Here is a 25,713-nt window from a genome sequence, read left to right on the forward strand (position 1 = left end):
TCGCGATTGGTGCCGTTGATAAAAAATCATTAGCCGCTAAGAAAGTATTAGAAACATAAAGATCTCATGTAAAGTGTGTCTTATTAGAAAGCGGGGGCGCTCTTTATGCAAACAGTAAGTTCCTGGTTTGCCCTTTTGTTGGCCTTGTGCACCGCTACTGTCGTCTGGCCGGAAACCTCTCCGCCCTTACAGACAGCCAGCGGTCCGCAGAGAGTCATCCAACTGTCAGTGCTCGGTACTGTTCCAGCATCGCGTCAACTCCGCGTGAGCCGTGTGTGTGTGTGTGCACTCATGCACGTGTGACCACGTCTTTTATCCCCCCTCATCATCACTAACAGGGTTTCCCAGGCTCCGGCCAGGAGAGTGTGGGTCACAGGGCAGGAATCAAACAGCAGAACAATGGAGAGCTTCCTCCACTTAACCTCCTAATGGGCTCTCAATGGCTCCCCTGGCTCCCTCAAAACTATCAGCCACTGGATTCACTTACCTCACTACACCAAGCGAGGGTGTGTGTGTGGGGGGTCTTGAGTGGTGTGGATGTGGCATGCTGAAAAGAAAGTGTGTGTGTGTGAATGACTGAGTGTAGGTGTGAGACTGAAAGCCAGACCACGGGCAGACAGGCAGAAACACAGAGGAGGTCCAACTGTTTCTGATGAGCTATGTGTTTTCCGCATAATGGCATGCAGGTGGTGGATGGGAGAGCTGGAACTCTCATATTCTCACAGCCACCTACGCATCGGGCGCGCGTAAAGCGGCGCGACCCATGCTAGCCGGCGAGTCGAGCGTTTTCAAGTGCCCGACTGCAACGACGCTTCGCTCCACCGGAGCGGCATTGGTGCTAGCATACGAGAGCTGTTAGCATACGCGAGCTCTGCCGGCTACACTTCAATAATTACTTTCAGCAGCGCGTGCTCCGTCCCTGAGCACCTCACAGCCCCCAAATCTGCAAAGACAAGTGGCCTCATTTATTTCCGTGGAGGAAAATAATTTAGCAGCGTTGGGCGCTAACGAGCTAGAGCGGAGGGATTCCTAATTAGATTCACTTTGTTTGTGTCATTTTAATTACGTTGCAGTCCCCAGCAGTGGAGCCACCGGTGAACCTTCAGTCTCTTAGCTCTGCCACCGCAGAGTCCCAGCAGACCTTTACAAAAAACCTACAAGCCAAACTCTCCTTCCCGTCAACCAAAGCTACGACAGGCCGGGTTTTATGTTAATTTGTTGGTTCTGAGCATGTTTGGCGGCTGTGTCACTTTAATCTCCGAGCGGCAACACAAAGGTCACTGTCTTCTGATGCAAACAAATACACCCCTCTCTAAACTTTTTTTTTGGTGATGAATCATTATTTATTGCTCTAAATGAAAGGCATGGGGGACAGCTTTTCCTGCCTGTGTAGTCGTAAGCGGTGTGTTTATGCTCCGCGTTTGAAGGGAAAGCTTCACTAAACCGAAGCACTTTGAGGTTCCTTTTGAAGTATTCCCCTAAGACACGGTTGCTAATTATTTGGTGTTTCATGATGAATTCAGCTCAGTTCATTAGACTGTTTTAACTGATGTTGCTGTCTTAGATCCTGCCTGCCTCAACACCAACGCTGAGCCATTTAGGTAATTGAGTGATTAATTGATACCTAATGATCAGCGCGGACCTTATGTTCGACTTTCATTTCAAACTTGACAATTTATTGTCAAGTTATTGCCTGCTACTTGCACGTGGCTGCAGCAGAACGCAAAGTCTTCGTGCGAGCTTTCAGGGGACACTCGATGTGTGATGGTTTGCCGTTGGATATGCGACGTTGAGTGGTGGGAGAGAACTAAAATTTGAAAGTAAAGAGAGAAACATCGAGACTCAAAGAAAACCAAAATGTGAGGAAAGTCAGTGAGAGAAAGAGGAAGCTTTGAGGTGCTGCGGTGTCCCTTCGGTGGTGTTGTTGGTGACGGTTTCATCCCATCTGTCCCGTGTTGTGTGATAGTGATCAGTCTTCAGGGACCCACCTCCACAGATGAGGTCAGCCTTTACCTGTCAATCACACTTCTCCCGGGCCAAGGCCTGGTCCGCTGGGGGTCACCTCATGCGGGGAATCCCATGTCCCCAGACCTCCTTATTGGAAGGGATTTTGGAAAAAAGATGACCCTTTAAATGGGAATTTGGCTCAGCACTGCATTGTGTTCAATGACAAAGTTGCAAATTATACAATGAAGCTATTCATTTCTTTCGGTTGGAGTGCGTTCCCGGGAGCCCTGTGATGGAACGACACACTGGTTTGTTTGCTGGCAGCCAATATCTGAAATCTGATCATTCAATGAAAACAATATTAACACATTGTGGTCTTGCATCGCTTTGATGGAAAAGGTTGGCAAAGAATGCACAGTCATTTCGGCTTTATTGAAACATAGATTCTTTTCCTTTTTGTTTTTTGGCTGTTTATTCGTTGTGGAATTAATCCAAGGCCTAAGTTCTTTTTCTATGACATATCACAAATCACATTATACTTGTGCTGTGATGCTAACTTTGTTGTGGAGAGTAATAATAATTCAATAGTAATGTCATTTAATTGAATTAATTAAGTCTTTGGATCTTCGTAGTTGTTCATATGGATCCTGTTGCTTAATGGAGCTGCAGATATCTAATACACTTCTAGACCTTATTCATATCTGGCATTAATCTCTACCTGCATTGACCACTTGTGATAAGATCTCTTGTGTGTGTTTTGTGTTGTTTTGCATGTCTATTCACCAGATCCATCTTGTGTTAAAGCTTTGTGAACAGGCTTCCTCTTACTTGGTGTTACTTGATTGGGTAGCGTGATATCATGCGAGTGGCATCAACCTTCTTATCCAAACTGCTGAAGGATTCCTTTAACACTTAAGTCTCTCAGCTGACAATCTTCTCGACTGTGGTACGGTGCATGCGTGAGTGGGCCTGGATGTGTGTGTGTGTGTGTGTGTGTGTGTGTGTGTGTGTGTGTGTGTGTGTGTGTGTGGACTAAAACTAACACAGATGATGAGCTGTATAAACATCTGAGTTGATCCCAGATATCTTTTTTGTCCAGGAACAACAATAAAGACCGTAGGACAATGCCTGCACAGAGGCTACACAGCTGTGTGTACACACACAACGAGGTCCCCCGCTACAGGGTCATCATACTCCAAACACAGCTTGCAGTGGCCAGAAACGCTTTACAACAGGAAGACAGTAGCTCCGCAGTGGGAAAAAATGTTAACGTCCCTACCGTTTCGTGAACTTATTTTCTCATCTTGTGCTGGAAAAGTCAAACTCAGCATGTTTGGTGAATGAGTGCGGCGGCCTTGTTGTCTTCTCGGTGAGAAAAGACGGGAATGAGAAGCGGTTTGTTGTAGCGTGTTTACGCCAGCGCTGATTGCCATGCTGCATAAAGCGAAAATGTAAAGCAGCCCGTCTGCGATTTCTGAGTGAAGAATAAAGACGCAAACTGTGAGTTAGATGTACAGTGCTGTATGTTTACACCCGTACTCACGTACTGCTGTGATGGGCCGACTGATTTACATTGCGGGCCATTTGGATTTACCAGAGGAAATTGCCTTTTCACTCACCGAAGCTCATGCCTTCTAATTCTCTCTCTGAACAGATCATCTCCTAGAGCTAACATAGTAGAAATAACTGCAAGACCATATTTAGACTACCGGCAGGACCTAACAGGGAGTGCTGAAGTGAAACCGCAAAAATGGCAGGATAAGGTTTTCTTCTTTCTCTTCATGAATTATTGATGTGGTCCGTTTCGCTTCATAACGTCTGGCTAATCCATAGGACATTGTAACAAGTAAATTGGTGAGTAAACTTTTTGATCCACAACGTTAAAATCAGAATTTACAAGTGTGTCACAACTGTGCAATGATTTTAAATTATACACCGATCAGCCACAACATCAAAACCACAAGCTTAAAGCTTTTTTTTCCCATGAGCTTTGCAAAGTAGCCAAGTACAAATACAGTAAATAGTAAGTGCATGTGGTTGATGTGTAGGAAGATTGTGTCAGAGAGGAATCAGCTGTCAGTCATAATGCCACATAGAAATACAGCCACAACATTAACCTCCTGAGACCTGAGCTTTTGTTTGGTATGCATTTTTAATTTCCATTTCTCTCTATTTGGGATTATTAGGACCTAAGAACTATAAAAACTAAGCATCGTCTCTGAACAGGAAGTGGTTTTTGGAAAAAGAAATTGTGTGGACACAGGGATTATTTCACTCAATATTAATAAACCAATATGTAACAGAATATAAAAGTGTTAATTCTTATGTCTGAACATTGTTAACTGGCGAAGTTATAACCCATTACATTGATAGAATTGGTGTGACATATTGAACTAGAAAAGTGGATAAGCATAAATAAACAAGCTTCAATTGCAAAATTTGATGAGGTTTTGAATCTCGTCCACTTTTGTTACGTGATCTGCTGTAGAATGAATCCGCTGAAATGCCCGCGACCACGTTTTTACACCAAATAGTATCTAGTTATGAGGATAAAAGTTTAAACAGAGCAGAATAAGTTGCCACAAACCTAAAACTTAACGTCCCCATATGAGGACGCAGGGTCTCAGGAGGTTAAAGCCACCAATAGGAGAGGAAATAACTTTGACCATCTTGTGACAATTCAGTGTTTTACTGGGAAACTTTTGGACCTGACCAGGTGCCCACCACCTCCAACCCATAGCAATGACACCCCTTGATGGCAGCAAACGATTTAGGAACAACTGAAACTAGATCCCAAACTGATCGAGAATCCGTGGAATTCACTTGAACAAGCCTGATCCACGCAGGCTCCTCCCTTCTTTTCCGTGTACATAATTCATATTTATTTTTTCCTGTGCGTCAACAAATGAATATCAGTAAAAGAAATACTGATGTTACTACTCATAATGAGTCGTCATAATGAGAGTTTTATACATAGAAGGACAACCTTGGAAAGTTAATAATAGCTGAAAGACACATCTGTTCATTTAGAGGACATAGTTCACCAAGTCCTTTTTTTCTGTTACCTGTAACACACTGAAAACGGCACCATGCGATGACCACTTACAGCTTTTCTCTTGTCCTGCTTCCTGTAATGTGTTCATCTTTACCGTGTATTGCTTCTTTTTGTATATAGCTGATCCAGTGGTGTTCCTCTTTTTATGTAATGAAGTTAAATTTGATCTTTGATTTGTACAGGGCAGTGAGTCTTGCATACATTTGCAAACACATTTTTAGTGGGCATATTTATTTGAACCTTTTAGAGATGTTGAACGCATCCAGTCACACTGAGGGAACATAAAGAATAATTTCATTACTGGAACACTTACACAGTTGATGCAGACTAGGACCCCTGTTTGAGGACACTATTGATTATCTTTTAAGAGCTGGTGTAAGTGAGGGCTGGCTGAAGGCTTAATGATCCCTGTTAATAAATCACCCTGGACGAGTTCGGATTCAGGACGGATTTTTATTGTGAATAAAATACAAATAGAACAGCAACAAATTCTGAAATACACCAACAATGCTATTGTGAAAGCAGCACTGCTCTTTTAATCAAAACTTCTCAGAGGGGAATTGGCGCTGAAGGATCTTAACGTCTAAAAGTCTGTCATTTTGACGACTGTGATATTCGCATAATTAAAAAGGAGAGGGTATCGTCTACCCCCCATATATGATGTGACTCCTGCATTGATGAAATTATCTATCTTGAAATAAATTAATATGTTTATCAGGTACAGGGGACATTTTAATAACTCACCTGTCAAAAGTACCCGATTATGTCTGGGGAAACTGGCAGCTGATAATTACCCACAATTCATGCCAGAGGTTTGAATCTTTGCAAAAGAAAATTGATGAAACACAATCTAAATTAGGTACAGTAATCCATTCCAAGTTATGATGGGAATAGGCCTATGTAAGGTGGATAAATGAAAAAGATTCCCGGGTTAGATTTACATAACCATAAGAGCTCTTACAAGCTCGGGTTCGTTCATTTAGCCGTCTCTCTTGAGTTTCACCGTTACTCTTCATGTGATCCATTAGTTACTGGATTCCTCCACAGACTGACCTCACACATACACACTCCCGTAGCACCGAGATGACTCTGTCTCATTTTCAAACCACCTGGATGTGGAAGTGCCGTCCACTGTTCTCTCAGGCCACACGCTAAGTGTATCTTACTGTCGCCCTGCTATCAGGTTAACGCAGCCGTGTCCTAATAGATCTCACTTAATGCATCCTGTGGTCGCTTCTGGAGAAATAAATAGCTGCCCAAACCCACTCCTACTGTCTCATATATTCAAGCATGAGCAAGCATACACCAAGCGTGCGCTGACTCAAAGTGGCATCAGTCTTCCTGTTCCCATTAAATCATAGAATCGTATGTACACTAAACAATAATCAAATATAAATTAGGCTTCCGTTTCACCTCTTCCTTCCTCTGCATACACAATGTTCATCTCGCTTTCTAGTCCGCATACTGTATGCATGCCCCTTCCTGCTTGTCATTCATTCTGTGTTTATGCATCACTTAAATAATGTATAATTTCAGTACAGTTAGAATATGAATTAAAAATAGAAAAAATAAATTGCCAAAGCTAGGCTGCTTCCAAACCTGGTTGGTGGCCTCTTAATGTCCTCAAAATATCCAACTTTACATCAGAAAGAAAAATTTACATAATGGTACAATAAAAAAATAAAAAAATAGTCGCCATAGCTCATGACATTTGTACAACAGGAAGACCAGAATTTATACATAACTGTAGTGTGATACACTCGCCTGCCTCAGCATCACTCACGCTCACCTCTTTACCCGGGTTTGGAAGTTTGGAAGAGCCATGCAGTTCCTCAGTTGGCCACTTGAGACAGACTCCAAAAGTATCCACAAGGACGGCACCTTGACTGGTAGAGTTTTCTTGAAGACGTTTCGCCACTCATCCAAGTAGCTTCTCCAGTTGAGGTTGAAATAGGTTCATACGTGGGTGTAGCCCATCACAAAGTTGCTTGGCTAGTGTCTGAACGTAACCCCAGAGGTGACCAGACATGTACCTGTCATTGGGAGGAGGGTTGTACAGTAGGAGGTTCTTGGATATGACCTGGATGATTAACTGAGAACCTTCACAGATATATGGCCCTCCATGTTAAAATGTCCAACTTACCACAACCATAACTTTCGTGGTTGAGATTCTTTCTCACATGTTTACACAGGGTTTCCACAGATCCTTAGAAAGTCTTAAAAGGCATTGAATTCATTAATCTAAAAATAAGGCCTTAATTGGCATTAAAATGTCTTAAATCAATCTTTCAAAAGTCTTAAAAATCTCAACACACTGGTAAGTGGGATGTTATGATTGCAATTAGTCTAAAAATAATAGGCAACGTTTATTTTTTTTAAATAATTTGCGAATAGCAGTAACGTCAAGCAATCACTGGAGCGGAACCAACTCCGCGGATGCATGTCATTCATGTAGCAGTTCGACCGCATGGACCCAGGAGAAAGGAGAAGGAGAAAGTTTATTATAGTAAATTTTATAGTAAATTTAATGAAAATTGGCTGCCACAATAAAGCAAGACTAGCGAGGCTAATGTGCCGTGGTGGTGACTGTACGGTTGAGAGAGGGGGTAACCACGGGGCTTGGTTAGCATGCTGAGGCCCGGTTAAACATGCTGCTATTATTTGGCTGACAGGCTCATTCAGCGTGTCTGTATGTTATGTGTTAACCGACTGGTGTTTAGCTGTAGTGGTGTTGTCATTTGTATTTTAGTTTAGTTTGCCGTGTGTGCTACCGAGCGATCACCATAGGGTGATGGGGTTGGGCTCAACTTAGCTGTCAGAGAGGAAGTATTCCTCCTGGCTGAACAAAACTGATATTGGTGAGTACGTAAAAGATGAAATAAAATAAGGAACAAAAGATGGATAGATAGGTGTCTTTTTCTCTGGACCAAAAAGTCATGTTTTATGTTCAAATAAAATTTTCCATTTGTGTTGCTTATGTCGTTGGTCTTAAATTTATTTTCAAGTGGCATTAAAAAGGTCTTAAAAAGTCTTAAATTTAATATGCCTTGAGTTGTAGGAACCCCGATACATTGTAATAAGGCTTCAAGTTATAAATAACCTAACCTAACCTCTACTGCCTATGTAGGGTTTGACTATTTAGTGAGCTTTCGTAAACTACGTGTATCATCGATTGACGTGCAGTTAATGAGGTCACTGCTGTCGCATCATTACGGCTCCCCTGGTTATCCCATTATTATTTACACCTTACTCAGACGTGATGATTTTGTAAACAAATATGTGTGATGTTCATGAAATAAAAAAAATAAAAAAAAGAAATTATGCTTGAAAAAAAAAAAGCGATGGAACTTCAAAATGTGTCTCACTAACAGCCATTAGCTAGAGACGCAATGCATGATGGGACATCCACCCCCCGTTGAGTGACCATGTAATGGTTACTACTTTTTGCAATGCTTAATGGGAAATTTTGATTTCACTGTGTAAGGCGTAGAATTTGATCACTAAGGTTTCAGACACCACTACAAAATGGCATAACGCTAGGCGGCGATTTTGGACACAGCCATAGTTTCTTGGCTGGGTACCTACGGGTTTGCAGTCTGAATCAACTTCTCTCAGGCTCCTCCTCTTTGCCCTCATTTGGATTAGCCTGACTTCGGGCACTGCCAAGATGGCGACTGCCAGCAACATCACACTGAGCTTCAAAACCACTCTTCAAGAAACTTCTTGGTGACGTGTCACATGGTTCCTTCATACATACTTACATACAGTCTATGCATTTTAGTCACTGTGACCTTCTGAATGAGGAATAATTATCCCGCAGAAGTCGCTGTGTACCCAGAGTGGCATCGCCCTTTTGTAGAAGCTCCGCCTCTGAGACAGGGTGAAAAGATTACGTCATAAAGCGTTCACGTTGCCGCGAAGGTTTCCAATGAGTGCCGGGATGGCTGTGTTCAGAGCTCTACATACGGTGGACAGCTGGACCTTTGGCTAGAGACGAGCAAGCGGAGGAGAGGCATGGCAGGCGGCGGAGTTTTTAATCCGTCTGTCTGTGTCTCCTCTCTGTCATTAACCTCACGCCCTGACAGCCTGCTCCCCGTGACACTGACCTGCTTCACCTAATGAGCTACCAATTACTACAAATTAGGCGAGAGAGAGGCCACGGCTATCATCCACTCCACATACTCTTCTCAACACTTCTGTGGGATTTGGATGTAGAGGGATGCTCAGGTAGAATAAATAATGAGGCGGTAAAAAAAAAAAAGAAAAAAAAAAAGAAAGTGACAGGGACGTGCATTTTGGATTTCTGGAGGTGTTATGTTCAGACAGGACGCTGTTAACATTGGGTATGTGTTGCCGTGCTGTGCACTTAGCGCTGTGCCTTGGTGCTTTAGCCTGGCACCTCCAGTGAGTTTCAGAGATCATTTGTATTTGCACCTGCTCCTGGTGCGCTGTGTGGCTGTGTGTGTGTGAGTGAGTGTGTACGCCCACATAGTTGGTCTTTAACCTTGCACACCTGGCTACTCCGCGAGACCAGCTTCTCTTTGGCCCGTCTCGATGTTTATTCATTTATTTATGGGAAGCCTGGAAATCATCGCTTCTCGCCTCGGTCTCCTGTGGCAGTGGAGGGAAGGGAGCCCAAATTTATGCATGGCAGCAGAAATTAATTAGGCATCAATTAACTCATGCTAATGTGTATGCATTGAATTTTTTTTTTTAAGAGCCCGCCTGTTAACTAATTTGTAAGGACTGTTTCACAGACACGTCAACAGTCGGGAACAGGCAGTGTCTTGTAGGGCTATTTTCTCGTGCACAGAGAAAAATATGAAATCAGAGTGGAATAGAGAAAAGCCTTGAGATGTTAATAAACAAAGCTGGAGGAGGAGGAGAATGTGGCCTGCAGAGGTCACAGCGCTGGAGCTGGCTTCTCCTCTTCATTTAACTGTGGCCCTGGCCTGGAACGGCCTGCAAGCAACACACACACACACACACACACACACAGATTCATAGAAAGACGCGGAGAGTGAGAAAGTGAGACGGAGGGGAGAGGAAAGGGAAGTGAGGCGTTTATTTGTTGTTTCACTCTTAACGGGCCGCTGGTTTGGCAGGGAAGCCCCAAAGGTAGAGTTCAGAGAAAGCGCGTGCATGTGTGTGCGTGTGTGTATGTGTTTTGAGCCTGGCGCTCTCTTTTGCCTGGAGGTTTCCAACAGCTTTCGTGTTAATAGTCAGCTGTAGCAGCTTCAGTAGCAGAGAACGCCAGTTTGTCTGATTTTAAGGTTCAGTGGAAACCACCATAACATATACGTGCGTACGTATACACAGGGACAGCTGGCGTAAACGTGCTAACGGGGCTAAGCCCTCGCAAGCTAACACAAAAAAGATGAGGAAATTATTTTTTAAATAACTTACAACAGATTGCTTTAAGTTTTGGTGAAGCCAAGGGTAGCAACAGCACCAAATAGTACAAGGAAAAACACAGAATATCTCTCAATGGGCTGATTTTTTACAACCCAGGTTGTAAAAAAAAAAAACAACAGGTGTCGTGTCACGCCCCCGTCATCCACTGATCATTTGGTCTAAACCTAGTCAGTCCTCAGGCTGCTGGTCATTGGTCTAAAGTGCTGCTGGTGCCAGAGTGGCTCAGTTATGGCAGTGTTAACATCAACGAGGTGGATTACGTGATTCCTAATCCGTTTTTCTCAATGTCTTTGGAGGAAAGGTTGGAAGTCAAGATCCTGGGATCACAGCCACCAAACAATGTTCAAATCACTCAAAGGGACAAATGACAAAATTGTAAGATGTGTGTTCCTTGGTTTGAAAGAGAGGACTGGCTAATGGCAAGTGTAGCCAAGAATTCACTTTTCTGTTTTCCGTGCCTGCTTTTTGGACGAGGTACGTCACGGACCCAACAAGGAATTGTGGATCTGAAACATTTGTCGGACAAAATCAGAAAACATGGGACAGCGCTAGCAGCTAATTAGACAGCTATCATTACATTTCTTTTTTTTTTTTTTTTTTTTTTTTGCGTTTCCATGCTGTGATATTATATTACACAAATTACACAATCTTTTCATTCAATAAATTTGCGAATTTTCTTTGATTTGGCTCATAGCGTTGTCATTGAGGGGTCCTGAAGCCAGACCAGTTGAGAACCACTGATGTAGAGCACTAAAAAAAATTATAGTATACTTGTAACTGATGTATGTTCCTGCTGTGGTTAATGTGCTGTGTATTTAATTTGTATTACACATTTGTTAGCCCACCCACCAAATGTCACCACCGGCCGCCACTGCATATATAGCACAGGGAGGTAAAGATAGAGCTGAAGGTCTTATATTAACCCGTGTAATACGCTCCTGATCTGTTCAGACGCAATTCTTAAAATGCACAATTTAATCAATTATTTATATGCGGAGTCGTAGAAGTGCAGCCCAGACCATAGCAAACTGTTACCTGAAATAAAATCCAGCGTCCAGCATCGAGTAACGTGCCCTGTGTCGTCCGACTGCTACTACACATGATGGTTATCTAGCTATCCGGCTGTGTCCTGTTAACCTCAGCCTGTTTCTGGCTGAGGACTCTTAGCGGCGTACCGACAGCTTGATCAATAGGTCAGCGTGCTGACAGCGGTCCGCGGGGTCTCGGTAGAGGGGGACTGAGGAAAGGGGGTGCTCGGGGGTGCTCGGGGGTGACCGTGTGTCCCGCGGACGCTGGAAGCGGCCAAGCGGGTGGAGCAAAAACCCGCAAGACGCTCACTTAACAGATGGACCCTTACCCCAACCTCTTGTACCTTGATTTCTTCCCTGCTCAGTAATTTTATTATCACCACATCATATACAGATAGGGTACTTATGCGTCGTTAGTTGACACGGACAGGCTGTGGATTATCTCGACCTGAGCATCCACCCTGTCCTCCTCGTGCCCATCTCCTTCTTGACAAACAAATAAAGCGAAACAAATGTGTGCGGGCACATGGGAAATGCCGGGACACATAACCCCCCGCATTTACATTCAAACTGAGCTTTTGACAAAGCCTTAGCAGCAGCCTCCTTAATCAGCGGGCTGGCTGCGGAAGCCTGGCCTGCTCTCACCTCTCCTCTCTTTACAGCCATGATCTTGAGAAGGAGCTTTAAATTGGAAATTATTACACATTAAAACCTCTGCGCGCCGGCCAGGATCGAACCGGATCAATACCTTGCCCGGGACAATAAATCAGACGCTTTCTCTCCCCACCTCCGTCCCTCTTTCCCCTTTGCTTTTTCGAGTGGCTATAGGCCACTGCTCAACTGGAACATATTTAAATTTTCTTGTAACAAATTAATTCCAACATTTTCTCTTGATTGAATTAGGGCAAGTGCTGGTGCTGTCACAAGTGTTTGTGCTGCTCCTGGGGAGAGACAAATTGCCAGGCCTGGACACGGGTAACAAGCAGTGGTGTTGAGTCGCTGATAATCTCCCCACTAATTCTCCATTACAGCAAAATGAGGCCATAAATCTTCCTGACAGCTGATCGATGTAAACATTGTTTCCCCCATGATTGCCAGCTCTCCCAGCGGAGCTACTGTCCGCTCACAATCCGCTGAAATTACTCCCGCACCAGCCCTCCCTCCCCTTCCTCTCCTCCCTGTTACCGGTGTGTGTGAATGTGTGTGTGTGTGTGTGTGTGTGTGTGTGTGTGTGTGTGCGTGCGCGTGCGCGTGCGGTGGACTGGCCTGGCGGGGAAACCAAAGTCACCGCTGTCCTGCCGAGGGAAGAGGTGGCCATCTAATTTTAGCTCGGAGCTTCGCTAAACAAATGGAAAATATTAATCAAAATGTCTCCCGTTTAACCGCCCGCCACCAGCAATCCTTTGGAGAAGAATGCCCGCTTCGCTGTTGGCGTGGCGTTGTTGGGCAGAGGAACAGGCAGTGAGAGATTGAGTTGTCAAACAGTCAAAGCACGGCGCTCGTTATCAGCGTGTTCACTGTCTGATAATATTCTACACCTTTATTAAAATCCAATATGCATGCAATTACAGAGACGGGGGATGCCGTTAAAGCTGGATCTGTGGCTGTAATCACAGACGGAGAGGAGCATTTTAAGACGTGTCACTTTAAGAAATCTGTTACAGTGGCACGCGTTACACAGAGCAATAAACAGTTTGGGGAAAAACCTATATTGCTGTGGCTTCATTTAAAAAAAAATGTATTCATCTTATTATCTTCTTGAACTTTTCCTTCTCTTGGCTGCTCTCTAAAACCTTAATTCTCTGTCCGTTTGTCTGATCCTAATTGGCTGGTTTTTAACTAAGAGCTGTAGAAGAGCTAACCCTTCCTAATGTGAGAGAGATGGGCGGCTCTCAAAAGTCTGATGTGCACGGACTAGTGTGTCTCCTCTTCTTATGTTTCTTTCTTCCCTCCGAGTCTTGGCGGGGTGAGAGATGCGATCACTTCTCTGCTTTAAACTCAGACATGAGGTATAACTATGCTGATGTCATGGCCCTACAGTAAATCCTGTCTTCATGAAGGTTATGGTGTTTCTAGTGAAAGAGTTTTAAAAAAATACAAGATTTTATAAACCCCCCGTACTATAATATAGTTTAATGGGCATAATGAGCATAACGTTTAATCAAGACCTCAGGATGACATAGGTTTTTATTCCAGGGCTTTTGTTCGTCTGTATGTCTTCTGACCATACCAGAAACAATGATTACAGGATTTCATCAGCAAATTCAATAGTTTTTATGTTACTGCTGTGTCATTTACCCAACCTATTGTCACCCAGTGTTGGAGACAACTTTCAGCCAGGCTTTTTAGTCTGGGCCGCTGGGTCAGACAACCCATAGTCTCGACTGGTCACCAGTTAACTGTCAGCGGTACAGGAGCCCATGAGATGTTTGGGTTCAGCCACTGCTGTCTCCCTTAGGCCGGTTTCTCTTGCACATTTATGTCCATTTTGCTCAAAGTCAAAAGGATGAATTATTATGTTTTTGGCCACTTGAAGCAGCAAATAACATCTTTTAACAGGCTGTCATTTACACATCTAGCACGTTAGTGCATCAGCATTCAGTACGATTCGTGTCTGTGGCCGCGCGGTGAATGTAAAAGCTAAAGAAAATATAATGCTTAATAACCATGTAAACCCTTGATCCGATCCTTTCGAATTTCATCGTATTAGGTGATTCTTTCTGCGCGTGTTTGGCTCATGTGGGTAAACGTCAGGTGGCCTGATCTTAATAAAAACAAAACAAAACAAAAGAGAATATTCAGACTGATATTTCAGGGCGTCTAAAATGCATTTTAGCTTAAAAAGAAGTCCCATGTTAGCACAGCTAGCATCTTCCTATGGCTTAGTGCCATTAAGTAGTGTACAGTACGTAGAGGTTTTTATTAATAGAAACAGCTAAACTGACAATTAAAGCTGCAAAAGAGTAAAATCACAGTTTAGCTCTTTGGTAGAAACATTCAAATCTAGCCGCCAAGTTCTCTCTGCCATGATTAGAGACGTCCTTACATCCTGTGCTGTACTTTGAAGCTAATTTATAGTCTCTCCTCTCTATCCATTTGCTCGATATTCTCTCTGTCCATTCTGTCTGCTCTGGCTACCTGTACGGGAGAATTTATGAGCCCTGTGACCGCGGTGTACCCAGGGGGGGCCTGTGCGACAGGCCCGGAGACATCCTGCTCCGGTCCAAAAGGTTACTCGGGCTAGCACTCCATTGCAATCGGTCCCTGTCTTGCTTTGTCACCGGCATTATGACTTCATCACCCCCCGAGAGGAGAGAAGGAGAGAGAAAGAAAAACAGTTTGCACTCATCCGTCAATGTCCATCTCAAATTACAGCTCAACCAATCACTGGTGAGGATCAATAGGGAGCGGCCCGGGCAGGTTGCGAGGGTGGGGGCTTGGGGGGTTGGCACGGCTGAGGGATGAAGGGAGGAAAGGGAGTGTCTGAAGATGCCTGCTGGAAGACAGAAGAATAACTGATCAATACGGGAGGATGGATTTTGTCATTTTGAAAGGGGGCTGTCAGAGGGTTGTTCACTCCCACCTGCTCAGAGCTATATCCTCCAACCCGGGCTGCGGATGACACATGAGTCCGTCACGTCGCTCCGGCCCCCCGATTCCCTTTCCACCCGTCCCTTATGCTGGTCCGCCGCTATCGCTCCGTTAGCATAAATCACGGCTTCAGAGATAATGACACTCGCTACGAGCACTTATTATTTTCATTGGCTATCAATTTGCATAGATCAGTGGTACACCTTCAAAGGGCAATCTCCAACAATGATCCGTCTCCGCACAGTTGTAATTGCAAAGCATCTTCATTATATTGTTTCATCCTACGCCTCCTCCGCATTCCTAGTCGCCGTGCGTGTTAAGCCTGACCCCTGCACTCCTCCGCACACGAGGAGAGGAGTGTACACTGCCGGTGCCAGTCTGATGAGAGCCCGCGTGTGTGCGCTGGGTGATTAACTCAATAAGAAACAAAGATCTCCTTTATTGGGATGCTCTCTGCTGTAATGGTTGTTTGATTGGAAGCCAGTGGCTGTATTGACAGGTGAAGTGGACTGATTAATGGGGGCTTAAGCCAGTAAGGATAACAGTCCTTCATGTGGCTTATTTAACTCTAAAAGAGTGACTGATGGTCCACTGCAGGGTTGTCGTCTAAATCATTCCCCCCCTGCCGAAGCCTCCGAGCGCAGTAATGGAGCCATTTATGCACATCCCTTCAGGACACATTGATTTGGGGGATTTTTTTATACAACCCACTTGCTTGCTTTTATTCCCGAACAGTGTAGCTCCCACTTGAAGTTTATCGTAATGAGAACCGTGGAAATCTTCGACAGTCAATCCGAAGGTCAGAGCGCTTTTTAATTCTTATTGCTTCCATAATTGGGGATACATTTGCCCAAAAGACTTTAAGCAACCCCAGAAATATGCCCTCAGTGGGAACTAATTGCTTTCTGGGCGGTAATTAATAACCTTAATGGTAACCCTGGGTCAAGGATGCATTTCATTTACGAGTTAAAAATTTATTTAAAAAATGTTGGTAGCAAAGCAGAACGGAGCACAGCCACTATAGAACAACTGTACCTTATAGCCGGCAGTGGGCAAGCTGTCCGTTACAGCCCTTTGTATACTCCCTTATGCTAATGAGTTGACCTGCGGTGCAGAGTCTTAAAGTAAGGCCAGAGCAGCAAAGGGAGAAGTGGTTCTAGTGAAAACAAAGATTGCAGAGTTGCTGGATGAATACAGAGTATCAGTATTGTGTCTGTCATGCGGGTCAAAGTTGACTTGTTTGGGGCTTGGTTGAAGATCTGGTTTCAGCTCAGTGGATCAGAATAGTACAAATTGACACCAAGACCCATCTGCCCACTGAATTAATCCTGCACTCTCTTCCACTTGGCCATTTTTTTTTGTTTTCTTTATCAGCTCCATCCACTTCTTTATTCATTCGGTTGACTTTTGAAAGGGGAGAGGTGACATGTCCCGGGGCATGTATGTGTTTTAGGAAAAAAAAGAAAAAAAAAAGAAAAAAAAAATCCAGCGATTTCGAATGTAACATTTGCAGACTGCAGGGTCACTGGCAGTTATATTTTCCATCTCCCTCCACTCTCTCCGTCTCTCTCTCTCTCTCTCCCTCTCTCCCTCTTTCCCTGTGAAATCGATCGTTTGTTTGTAAGGAGCTCAAACAGAGCAGTAGAAGGATTCAGAGCTCTGCTGGCAACGCGAGCAGAGCAGAAATGCTGCTGGGGAAAAGAGGCAGGCAAAAAAAAATAAATAAATAAAAAAAAATAAAAAATAAAACCACCCCACTCTCACCGTCAGCGCACATGACCTTGGGGCCAGAGCGAGCTAGCGAGCGGGCGGAGGAGCCGCCCAGCGAGCGCTGCGGTGCAGCAGGCACCGAGGAATTTGGAAGGCAGGGTGGAGAGCAGGTCTGCGAGCCCCAGCCCTCCGCTTAAGTGAGTGCAAATTAGCTGAAATAAAACTTTTAAAGGTCAATATAAATTTGATTTGTTGTCTGCGCGGCGAACCCTAATCGCACCAGAACAAAGTTCCCCCGCTCTTTGAAGAGCCCGCTCTGTTATGTTAATCCGTTTGGCTGTTCAACATGAAGGGCGGGCAACAGGTGAAGAGCCTTTTATGCGCGTCTGTGGCCCCCGGTAATCGAGGGAGACCGCAGCCAAACGCAAGGCGGCAGCCGACAGTGGCTGACACTGACTATCAAGCGAGCGGAGCAGCGGTGGAGACGTCTGCCGAAAGGAGCAGCCTCCGGTGAGAAACGCGGAGCTGGGAAGGAAAAAGAGGGAGAGCAGAGCGCGAGCTGGAGAAGATGACAGAATGACGCGCCGGGGAGGGGGGACAGAAATGTTTGTTTTGTTTTGTTTTTTTTGTGCGATCATCGCCTTTTCCTCTTGCTCTGTCAAAGCCGTCTCAGTGGCGACTGAGGCAGTGGAGCCCCACGGGGGTCAGTCATGTAAGGAACATAAAAGGCCAATTTAATTTAGCACGTCCGCGGCTACAAAGTATTTTAATTCCGACAGCTGTGACTGAGGAGTTAATATTTGACTTGTCAGAAGTGGGGCCGGGGCCAGTGAATCATTGTAATTCTCATTAAGAGGCTCTCCCCCAGCAGCGCCCTAATGCAGAATAATGAAAGTCAAGACGGAGTGAGCTTCTAATGCCAGTTGAGGCCTATCTTTTAATATTTCCCTCTTGATGGATTAGGGAAGCGGGAAATTCATCTTGGATCATAGGGCCTAATTTAATAAGGGATCATTCCAGGAGTATTGCATTTTATAATAATGTCATTTAAAGTGTCGTCTTCCATTTTTACTGTCCCATATGTATGCTTATATAATGGTGCCAGAGGGATGTGTTTTTACAGTGCTCAGATCTCTTCTGTGTCCACACACGCCCTCCAGACCACACTGCGCCGTCTCTCTGTGGTCTGCAGGCTCTCGGCCTGGGTTTTCATTTCATATTTCGGTCACAGATCCAATTGAGTGAGCACTTATGAGAAGTTCAGTTACTTCAGCATGTTGCTATTTCCCCAAATTCTTTCTAATAGTATTTAAGGGAAATCACCGTGATATGAGTGTTGGGATTGTAAATATCACCCAAAGGAAATATAATAAACATACATTAAATTTTTTCCTCTATTACGATCTTCCAAAACCTCTCAGAGAAGCAGCGCTACATTTATCCAGCCCACTCACGAAAATGGCTTTTAGAGGGTAGAGTAAGCAAATGTGACTAATATGAAAAATTGTTGATGTTAGCAGCAGGGAAGAGCTCACAATTATGGCTTGTAAAGCCTTTTATGAGAGCAAAAAAAACGCTAAAAAAAAAAAAGGCTTACGTGAATTCATGCGTGTAACAAGCGGGCCATAATAATATAATCTTCGTCATTTAAAATGTACAATTTTGCAAGATAATAGAAATAGATTATAGTATTGCTTTTGCTGACAGTGGTGCAGATCACGTTCTGTGCTCTACCAGCCCACGACATCATATTGTTTTGCATGTTCCACCTCATTATAGCCCAATAACATGTTCAAGTGTTTATCAGCACTTGGAGATAGGAGCGCATACATCCGAAGAGCATTTACCAACAGTCGCAGACTACGGAAATACCCGCAAATGGATCATAAGTTTAATTTTGCTTGTTCTCTTCACCAGCAGCGTTTGTCGCTAAAACTGCTTGGAAGTAAGACATCGGCTGGTAATTGCCTGAAGTCTCGGCTATTTATACGCATGGCAAACTTAATATCGTTCCTTAATGTATTTAAAATTGCTGTGCACACATAATTTCGCGCTGTCAAAAAGTCAGTAGTGGAGCTATAGTTGCAAACACATGAATTTTTAAATACACGTTTAAAACTCAAAGTCTGCAAAATATGCTCAGAAAGTCTCTTTTTGTTTTTTAGTCTGGTTGGAGCATTTTCTAGAGCAAAACTCTTTACTGACAGAAGCAACATATAGTTTCATATTAAAGGAAATAGGGTTGGGGTGCTCTGCTCTAGCTCTGCAAGTAACAAGGTAATGTTGGATTATACACTGTGCTTATTTTTAAATTTTAGTAGTCATCGTGATGTCACATCCTGTTTCTACAGCGTTAAATAACTGAAAATAAAACTCATCCATAAAAGTTGAACATGCATCCGTTTTATAAAATGACAGAAATCGTCCTTTATTTTATTGTTTTATATCGGCCCAAGTCCACTAACATGGAGGGGGTGGGGCTTATGACCTGTACTGCGGCCAGTCACTAGGGGGAGCTCTACTTGCTTTGGCTTCACTTTTGAGGAGCTGATTTGTCTCTTAGGAATTGCGATTCATTCATGTCGTTCATGTTCAGTTTTAATCAAATAATACAAATACAGAAGCATTAACTATTTACTACTATATATAAACTGTGTATATAAACTATACACAATATAAAAATTGATTAAGGCTGCAGTCACTACTAGCTGATATTGTAGTATTGTATGTTTTGGCAGGAAAAATTCATTGCCAGCGAAAGTATTGTGAGTAATTGTGAGTAATCTTGTCAAACTAACGTTCCCTCCAGATGATGTTTTCACATTAGTCTCATCCAAAGTAGAACAATATGACAACACCCACTTCCTGTTGTTTGACAGAATGTGAAACGACTACACAGCAAAAAGAAAATCACATCCTGCCAAAGCCAACATCATTATGACAATGTCACCCACTGTAAAAGGTTAAAAATTTTCGATATATATTAATACGAGGATACTTATTACAGTTCTCTTAAATGACTTAGCACAGAATGCGTAATGAGTTCCAGTCCCTAAACTATTTGCAGCGTGCTAAATCTCCGGCACGGATTTACCCGACATCTCTTAGGTGGTCCCACAAGAGCACTTGCAGCACACACTGTGTTACATGTGACCCTTTAAAAGGGTCCCCGCCGTCATTAAGATAAGAGCCGTTCTCTCAAACACGCTTTGGTTCAACAAAGTGCTTCCTCTTTGGCACACTCACGTCTTTGGCACCTCGGCCCACCTTCTCCAACATACTCCTCTCTATCTGTTCGGCCCGTATCACTGCCCTTGTCCTCCCATCTCTGTTTTTTTTTTTTTTTTTTTTTTTACAGCCCCACTCCCCCCCCCCCCCCTCCACATTCCGCTCTATGTGTCCAAATTGATTGTTAGACAGGCAAACAACCAAACCGTTAAAAATAAATAAATAAAATGACTCAGATCAGAATGTTAAATCTAGTCTATGAGTATCAGTGGGGCTTGAGAGATATAGTTGTTTTCAATCAGCCTGCTTCCTTCCTTTCTATATCACAACCTGTTATCTGCAACGGCAAGTGTCAGCTATTTTAGGATGCATGCCGTTTTCATTCTCAGCGCGAGTGTCGCTTCCTTGAGATTTTTTTTTCTCCCCCGTCGAAAACATAAAAAAAAGGAGGAAAGTGAAAGTTTAGTTGGCTACACCCGCCGCCATCCAGTGTCACGAAACTTTTAAGGATCCAGCCGAAGCAGAGTGATTTCACTTTTCTTTTTTTTCTTTTTTTTTTTTAACTTCGCCGCTTTCCAAGTTCTCACCAGATCCACTGAATAAACACAATTCTGTGTTAAATAGGGTGTAATGGAGCAGATGCCGTGTGTTTGTTTGGTTTATGACGAGGGAAAAAAAATGATAGAAAGAGTTTGAAAAACAAGAGTGAGAGACAAAGAGGGGCTGTCACACGCCGCAGCGATATCAAAAGGAAAGGGAAGGAGGGAGGGAGGGAAGGAGGGAGGGAGCGCGTGCGGGGCCTAACTTATGAGATCTATTTTTACATCCCATTTCAGAATGAGATAGTGTACTTCTCACGCACACCCCGCTGTGGAGGAAGGTAATGCAGGCCTATTTAATTAGACGTTGGCAGATTGTTGGGCCAACGCCGTAATCCGATAGAACGTCGCACCAGTTGCGGGGTCCTGCCGCCTCCGATGCCTCCTTGGCCCCATAATGCAGCTCAGTCAGCTCTTGGCATTTTGTCTGCCCTTCTCTCGGCTCGCGACATCAATTTGTATTAAGCCGCAGTGAAACGGGACGCATTCATCCACTGGTGCGCCCACTTGAACTTGACACAGCCCCCACCGCCACCGCCACCACCATCACCATCATACATTACTGTTCATGCTCATCTTATTAGCCCATAATAAGGAATGCGTACACGTGTTTGCGCACGCGGCCCTTGTATGTATTTGTCTCCCAGCCCACGCAACTTGCATGCACTCGCCTAAGGAGTGAATTACCATAGCAATACAGCTGTCAATACTGCTGTTATCGGTGAGGGGACGCGAGTGGCAGGATCAATGAAAACATCTGAACGAGACGCCCCGCGTGACAGCCCCCCCCCCCCGCCGTCCTGCTTTAAAATTCACTTACTTCCGAAGCACTTGACCTCTCGCTGCCACATCCTACTGTCTCAAAGGCTTATTAATATACGGGAGGGGACTGGGAGCCGGTAAACTTTAATTTTCACTCCTTTAACGGTGCAGTAGGTGGGTGACAGTCCTGTGTAGCGACCGCGGCCGCGGCCTCGGACAACGCCGTCAAAAGAAATGCGGAAATTAATCACGGGCCTAAGCTGCAGTTTATTTCAAAAAGGGCCGCGCGGGGCATTTTTCCTCTCTAATTTAGATTGTTGAAAGGCAGACAGGAAATCTGGAGCATGAGAGATGATGGCGAAGCTGGAATCAAAGCAGGCATGTTTGGGTTTACGTGCCGTATATACATATTACACAGTACATTTGCTCTCGAATGCCCCGTGTCATCGGGGGGTTTTCGAGCAAGTTTAAATTTGCGGTGCCTGCTCTATTGCTATTTACATTTTCCCGCTGCTACTTCATACTTCCATGTCGCAAATCAGAAGGGCGCACTGCAGCTTCAACGCGCCGCGGCCGCGGCCATTGCCCGCTTCTTTTTTTTTTTTTTCCCGTGGAACGATTTCGGCACTGTCAGTGAAGCCGGAGAAACTTTCTTCTCCCGTTGTGTTTCCAGATTCAACGCTCCGCGGCGGGCAGAACCGCGGCGCACATGCCAGAAGAACTCGCGTTCTGATTGATGTTTCGGGGCCGTGTAAACACATCTATGATATCACATCATTTTATTTAGCATCCATGTAAACAGTTACAGTACGTTGGAATCCCAGCAATTAAACACGGCCAACCAACCTTTGCCCCCCGAAAGCGTGGTGTCGGCGGTGGGGTTATAGACAGTGTTTTACTGCAGAGCTGACAGGAGTGAAAGGGGAGAGGGGGGATGCGGGATGACATGCAACAATTTGCAATTACAGGGTCATGGCGTGCGTGTTTTTTTCCAGTTGTTTTACCTCTTTATTTATATAATAACAATAACACTCAGTTTTCATTTTTCAAAAGTCCCAATATGTCTCATATTAACTCTAACAGATGGCACCGGCTTGCTACAGAGAGTTCAAAACATACAAATTTCAGTTTCTTTGCATGCAGCCCCGTATTAAGTGTCGCACGTTTGCCAATGGTTCAGGGTAATTCAGTGTTTACGGATTCCTTGGGTCACATTCTGATGCAGTAACAATGCATTTCTCATGAGGTTATGATGTGTTTGTATGCAACTACAGTACCAAATGGAAAACTGTAAGTAAAATACAACCAGCGTATCCATCATAGAGTTGTATGTTTTCCAACATCAGTAAGATGTATTGATTTTTGTCCAGCGCAGATTTATGGCTATGTGAAAACAGCTAACAGCTCTATGAGTATAACATTTACAGCGCGCAGGTGATTGATGCCCGTACTGAAAACCAGGGGCCATTTTCCATCACATCTAAACTTTTTGCCTCGACCACACATGTCTGTCACCGGTTCAGAGAGCATTTGAATGCGGCTGACAGATATATAAATGGTCATAAATGGCTCCCCGGACAGAATGTTGAAAAAGCACTTAACCCCGGAATGAATGATCGCGGACCTCCCTGGATTTAGCCACATTAAAAAGACACTCGAGCATCCTGATACAAATATTGGGTGATTTGTCGACTTTTTTTGTGTCATTTCGTGACGTTTTAAGATGGCATTTTGTAAACCTCGGACGGCGTGAATACAATCAATATGAGACGAGTTAGGCCTGTGTTTCCATAGGGCTTTTTGTAATTTAAGAGTCTGTGTACAAACATCTGATGATTGAAAAGCACGTACTCAATTATGCTCACACACACATGATAGGATCTTACCAGCTTGTAAATACAGAGCGGCATTGGCCAAATGTTTAGCATTTACTGCCTGTCCTTTTCTCCCTCTGTCCTGGCGTTTTATTTTCTTCTTTTTCTCTGGGACTGAAATGCACACAGCAATACAGTAAATGCCACTCTTCTTCTTTTTCTTTCTTTTTTTTTTTCCAATGGAAACATTAAAATCCCCTCAGGGTTGCTAACGCCCGTTGGTCTCAACGCATACACCCTTGTTATGTCTTCTTCCCGGGGCAGGGAGTTATACATTATGCTATCCCTCTAATCTGTAAACCAGCTGCAACTGGAAATGAATTAATAACAAATAAAATGCACCCAGTACATAAAAAAAAAAAAATGTGTAGATTGCCCTGGGGCACCTAAACAGGAAACAGTGAAACAATTAGACTTCTTGTTTTGTTCTGACCTCTGTTTTGTTTTGTTCTACTTAGCGGCTGAATAGAAGGAGCTGGAGATAGCGGGCTGTTGTTTTTCTGTGTCTGTAATCACCACGGTTGAGCCTCCCTGGTCGTAGCAGGGGTCAGAACTGCGTGAACACCCACTTTTCATCCTACAGTGAAATTAAATACAGTGCTGCAGCCGAGCTCTATAAATGCTGTAATTCTCCGCTGACTGCAACCCACACCGAGTGCTGCGGTTAGCCACCCAGGCCTATACCAGCGCGTGATAACAGGCGGCGATAACGGCGTCCTAATTGCTGGCCTGAGTGCTATTGGAGGGAGTTTTCAGCAGGTTTCTTTTTCACTTTCGCTCCATTTGATGTCTTTGAAGTTGCCCTTTTATCTGCCTTTGCTCCTGATGGCTGTTGTCTTTGGTGCAGTGCTGTGTGCGCCCCGCTCTTTGAGCACTCCTAACATGTAACAAAGGCGAGCCCTTGGAGAGAAAAGAAGAGAAAGGGAGCTGTCTCTCGCTCCCTCTCTTAAGTTCCCACATAAATTCAAACACGCACAAGCATGGTTACAAACAGTATATACAACGCATTAAGCTGCAGCCATTCACATGCGGAAAAAAAAAAGAAAAGAAGAAAAAAAAAGAAAATAGAAATAATGTCTCAGCTGTCAGTAAAAAGTGCTCTGTGTGATTGTTTAACGTGCCCTAATTTGATAAAAGGGCCAAGTGCGGGAAATGAGGGAGTAGTGTGTTTGTCTCAGGGGTTGTTGCGGGGTAAATATAGCAACAAGACAGCACCAGTTGATATGAAGGATTCCATGGTGTCGAGTGCTGTTGTGACTCACCAGGCTATGATGATCTGTGTGTGTGTGTGGCTGTGTGAGCTTGCCTACGTGCATGTATATGTCCACTTTCCATTCATTTAATGAACTTTAATATAATTGACTTGTCCGGCTCATTCCATTACAAAAGAGAGAAAGATAATGCATGAGAGATGGAGGGAGAGGGAGAGGGAGAGGGAAGCGAGTGAGCGAGCCAGTCCGAGGAGAAGCCTGCGCGGCTGGCTCCTGGCTGGCTGTGCCGGGGATGTGTGTCCTAAGAGTGTGTTGAGAGGAGAGTGCGAGCGCTGGTCGTCTCCATGTCTAATCAGAACACTTGTGTGTCCCCGTCTCATTGTCTCCTGGGCCCCTCAGAGCAGAGGCCCCTCCACTCCGGCGCTACACCTCAGGACATGCTGATAGCCTGCCGGACCACTCCACAGCAGCAGGAGCAGCAGCAGCAGCAGCAGGAGCAGCAGCAGCAGCAGCAGGAGCAGCAGCAGCAGGCTCGCCCTCCTGGCTGGAATCGAGACTTCTGGGTTGCGGTCACGAGGAACTGGAGGGAGGAAAATGTTGTGGAAACTGCAAACACAGTGAAAGCACGGACTCCGTTCAGGTAGATGGATCCTTTAGGCCATGGGAATAGAACATAATTAACAAAATAAGTAATTATTATTATTATTATTATTATTATTATTTTGCATAAAATCTGAACTATTCCTCACCCTTTAAATTTGACGAACTAAATAAAAGAAAACAAAATGTCTAAATAATTAAATGAACGCAATGAAACCATGTAATGAGCTTGACCCCTTGAATAGTAAGAGCTCCACCGGTCACGCAGTCTTCCTGACCGGGACGGTGCTAGGGCAGGCGCGCGCCCCCGTCCCCGTGCGTTCCTGTTCCACACGCGGGACAGCATGCGCGCTCGCGGCTCAGCAGTTTCCCAGTTCCGTCTCCTCCATTACTGGCGAGGCTCGCAATCAATAATTCAATAGTTTTGGCGTCTAAATCCTGCCCCCCTCTAAACGCCGAGATACACAAACACTCCAGACTCTCGGAGCAGACTCCTCGGTGAGATCAGTATTAATTAATAGCTAAAGACATTGTGTTTTGTGTGGAAATATCGGAAGCGTAACGCGAGCTGCATTCCTATGATCATAGGGCTCCCGTGTCAGGTGTTTATTAAATGCTCGATAAGAGGCGGTTAAGATGTCAGGAAATGAATCAGGCGAATTTGCGAGGCGGTCGCTAATAAATCCTGACTGT

The 25,713-nt window shown here is 44.4% G+C and overlaps 1 protein-coding gene across 2 annotated transcripts in view; it reads left to right on the forward strand.

The window, feature by feature from the left end:
- LOC125012956 overlaps positions 1-25,713 on the forward strand; it is an 88,940-nt gene that overhangs the window by 53,270 nt on the left and 9,957 nt on the right. Inside the window, exon 2 of one of the 2 annotated variants that reach the window (XM_047593194.1) lies at positions 24,820-25,060. In XM_047593194.1, the coding sequence (XP_047449150.1) occupies positions 24,820-25,060 (241 nt within the window). Of the gene's footprint in view, positions 1-24,072; positions 25,061-25,713 lie in introns of those variants that run through there. The other variant, XM_047593193.1, reaches the window with a different exon arrangement.

The sequence above is a fragment of the Mugil cephalus genome, chromosome 9, assembly GCF_022458985.1.
Source record: "Mugil cephalus isolate CIBA_MC_2020 chromosome 9, CIBA_Mcephalus_1.1, whole genome shotgun sequence".
NCBI classification, from domain to species: Eukaryota; Metazoa; Chordata; class Actinopteri; order Mugiliformes; family Mugilidae; genus Mugil; species Mugil cephalus.